Genomic DNA, 3,713 nt, shown 5'->3' on the forward strand with positions numbered 1-3,713 from the left:
CAAAAAGAAAAAAGCCGGAAGTGGCGCTGTGGCTCAAGTGGTAGAGCACTAGCCTTGAGCTGAAGGGCTGAGGGACAGCGCCCAGGCCCAGAGTTAAGGCCCCACAACCGGATCCCCCCCCCAAAAAAGGAGAGGGACTGGAAATGTGGCTTAGTAGTAGAGTGTTCACCTAGCAAGCATGAAGCCCTAGGTTCGATTCCTCAGTACCACATAAACGGAAAAAGCCAGAAGTGGTGCTGTAGCTCAAGTGGTAGAGTGCTAGCCTTGAGCAAAAGAAGCTCATTGACAGGGCCCAGGCCCAGAGTTCAAGCCCCAGGACTGGCAAAAGAGAGAAAGAGAGAGAAAGAGAGAGAGTGTGTAAAGAAGAGCTTACACAAAGACCTCAACCTTCTACTTTTCCTTTGGTCTTACCTGGATAGAGTTTAGGAATTAACAGTTACTGCAAATGACAAGATGGCTTTTATAAAAACCAGACCACTTAAGTTAAGCAGTTTTAAACCCAGAACAGTCTCACACAATGGAGGGCAATCATCAGATACTAAGATACCAGATATGAAGATGAATGATACACAGTGGCTTACAAAAGTGAAAACTGACTTGGGAAAAAACTCAACACTCAAATATCAGATGCATTCCTTCTTCTCAAGAAACAAATAAGTAGACCCTAAGTATACAGCATATGTGGGAGTCATCCCACAGATATAAAGTACTGTCCAAGAGATACCATCAATCAATTTCTTGAAGTTTCCTGTACTTAATAAGTTAACAGAGCAAAGATGCACGACCTAATTGTGTACAAGACACAAAGATCATTTGGAGAGACACTGTATGAATTAAAATACCATACCGTTAATGACCTATAGTTTATGAGTTTATATTTTGGAATTCTCTGGTAGTGATATTTTACAACATAATTATATATATGGGTCGTATGGCCTGGTCAATTTCCTCACTGAAAGTAAACTGCAGCGAAATGTTTTATTATTCGTTTATTACTAGCCACGTTGTTCACACACCTTTACAAGTAACGTTCCTTCTGAACTGTAGTTATTATATTGTCCTGTGCTGTACCACCGAAATCCATGTTCGATGTTACATGCTCTGTTCCTCGATCGCGCTTGAAGCACACGAGTGCAACATTACACAGAAGAACTTTTATATAATAAAAGTATTGAATGTCTCCGGCCCTTAATATACCAAGCACCCACCCCTAGTAAATTGACAAGGGCAGCAACCAATCGCCAGATTGGATCCCAATGTCTTAGCCAATAAAAACATGGGGGTGGGGTTAGGCTAAGCTCCCGGTGACTTCCCCGCACCCTCAGAGACCCAGGTTGCGGGAGACTGGACAGGAACTGGACTCCAATCATCTCGTTACCCGCGGTTGTAGCTGTTTTCCTCCTCGTTCTCGCAATCGCTGCAGTGCTCATGGCCGTTTCCGTTCCCTTCCATCACCTGCGGCCGCGAAGGTGCCGGCGGCTTCACTGCTGTCTCACTCTCGTCCGCCATCTTGAGTTGCCAGAGCCAGGCTCCGCGCCCCGCTACATGAGGGGCTCCTATTGGGCGAGGAAAATTTGCGCTGTATTCTGGGTTTTGTAGTTTCTATGAGGAAGGGAGCGGCTACCAAAAGCAGCTTATTTCAGGGAAACCGGAACAATATGGACTACAATACCCAGAAATCACGAGGGGAGGCTGTGCTGGGAGGTGTGGACAGCAATCCCGGAAGCCCCCCGGCGTTCGGCCGAGCTGTACGGGAAACTGGGCCTCAAGGTTGGCAGGGTTTGACCACCGTCTGGATGCCGGCGGCCGCGATGCATTCTGGGAGTTGTAGTTCAATGTTGGACTAGGGCTTGAGACGTGGAGCCTCCAAAGTCCAAGGTTTGATTTCAGGCTTCCGCTGCTACTCCCTGGTTAAGCCATTATTGGTTGTCGTTACGGGCCGTCACCATTCCCAGGTAAGTGAGAGAGACTTAAGTGTGTGGACGCTAGCCGCTGGGAAACTTAATTCACCCAGAACTTCTTGGAGGAGACTTTGCTGCCTGGACCCAGGTTTGCTCTTAGACATCGTCCTCATTTGAGACCCTGAGTAGCTCCAAGTCGTTGGCAGTTTGAGGTCTCCTGACAGGCGGGAGCACAAGGTGCATCACTAACCCTGAGCCAGGAGACCCGACTCCTTGGCATGAAGGGCTCTCCTCATCTTGGACTTCACGTTATGGTCTCCACGAGATTTTCTGCATATCTTGTCCTGTTCGTTCCCCACTAAAGCCCTCCACAACTACTCTAATGAGCACTGATGTGTAAATAAGTGTAAATAAGGCTTTTAGTATATCTCATATCGCCCTCACAACAAGCCTGGATGTAATGTGGGTGTCATTATTTTTCTCCTCTTTCACAGACTAAGACAAACACATAGCCCAGAGAAGTTGATAAATTGCACAGTCACATAGCTAGTAAGTGGCAAAATCAATATACTAATCCATATCTGTCTACTCCTAGGCCCTCTAAATTCTTTAACTCTCAATGTCTAATACTGGTATTGAGACACTGAAAAAAAAAGTATTAGAAGGTAGACGTGATACTGTAAATCTATTTAGCCTTGACTGAAAGCTTCAGTTCATCAAATCTCACGCCTGTGGTTGAGTAATCTCACCAAAGGCCTGAGAACCCAAGGACATGGTTCCCATTCTTGGAGATTTCCTATTTAGGCTGGCTGTGGTGGGTGGTGAGGGAAGGATTAGCACTTTCTGAGAACTACATGGCCAAAAAGGGAAATGATCTTTGCTTCTTGGGAAACTCTCAACATGAGAAGAAGGGTATGGTGGGAAGAAGCATTTCCCATCTGACTCAGAGAAAGAAAATCAAATCTAGAGCTAAATATAGTGAACTGTATATAATCAGGAGCAGGAGAGTAGAAAAGTAACTATAATCTAAAGCTTCAGATAACCTCCAATCATTTCCATCTGACTTTAGAAAGCCGTTAAAGCAGCCCACTTGAGCTAAAGGCAGTCCACCTACACTCATCTCTCCAGTACAAGAGTGTTTTCACCATATACTGTATTAGCACTGAGAATGCTGTTCATTAGTAGGGCATTTACCTAGCATTTGCGAGCCAATCCCCAGCACAACAAACAAACAAACATTGATGACTTGTAGTGACATGGGAGGTCAGAGATAAAAAAAAAAAAAAATTATCTTCCAGGCATGGGTGGCTCAGACCTGTAATCCTAGTTATTCGGGAGGCTGAGATCTGAGGATCCAGGTTCAAAGCCATCTGGGCAGGAAAGTCTGTGAGACTCTTATCCCCAATTAGCTACCAAAAAGCTAGAAATGGAACCATGGCTCAAGTCCCAGGCCCTGAATTCAAGCCCTAGGACATTCTCCCCTTCTCTCCCCCCCCCCCACATGAATTACTTACTTACCTGTTAGATTTAACTTTGTGAACATCTTACCTCCTTGAGCTCATTATAACCTTATGGAATAGATAAGGAAAGAAACTTGGAAGTTAATTGGATTTGCCCCCAAATTAATGATATACAGTTTCACAGAGCCTGCACCTTAAATCTGGTATCCTAACTTCCTAGTCCTGTGTTTTCTTTTCTTTTTGGGGGGGGGGGAGGTCCGGTTGTGGGGCCTGAATTCTGGGCCTGGGCACTGTCCCTCAGCTTTTCAGCTCAAGGCTAGCGCTCTACCACTTGTGCCACAGCACCACTTTC

At 45.6% G+C, this 3,713-nt stretch overlaps 2 protein-coding genes across 2 annotated transcripts in view; one reads left to right on the top strand and one right to left on the bottom strand.

Moving 5' to 3' along the window:
- Positions 1-1,530, bottom strand: part of Nmt1 (N-myristoyltransferase 1) — a 64,087-nt gene extending 62,557 nt beyond the window's left edge. Inside the window, exon 1 of the mRNA XM_013031994.1 lies at positions 1,379-1,530. Coding sequence (XP_012887448.1) covers positions 1,379-1,509 — 131 coding nt within the window. The 5' untranslated portion in view covers positions 1,510-1,530. The remainder of the gene's footprint in view (positions 1-1,378) is intronic.
- Positions 1,531-1,792: 262 nt separating this feature from the next.
- The window catches only part of Dcakd (dephospho-CoA kinase domain containing), a 15,714-nt gene continuing 13,793 nt past the window's right edge, over positions 1,793-3,713 (top strand). Inside the window, exon 1 of the mRNA XM_013031933.1 lies at positions 1,793-1,955. The gene's annotated coding sequence lies outside the window, so the exon portion shown is untranslated. The remainder of the gene's footprint in view (positions 1,956-3,713) is intronic.

Source organism: Dipodomys ordii, unplaced genomic scaffold (assembly GCF_000151885.1).
Source record: "Dipodomys ordii isolate 6190 unplaced genomic scaffold, Dord_2.0 Scaffold147, whole genome shotgun sequence".
In the NCBI taxonomy this organism is placed as follows: Eukaryota; Metazoa; Chordata; class Mammalia; order Rodentia; family Heteromyidae; genus Dipodomys; species Dipodomys ordii.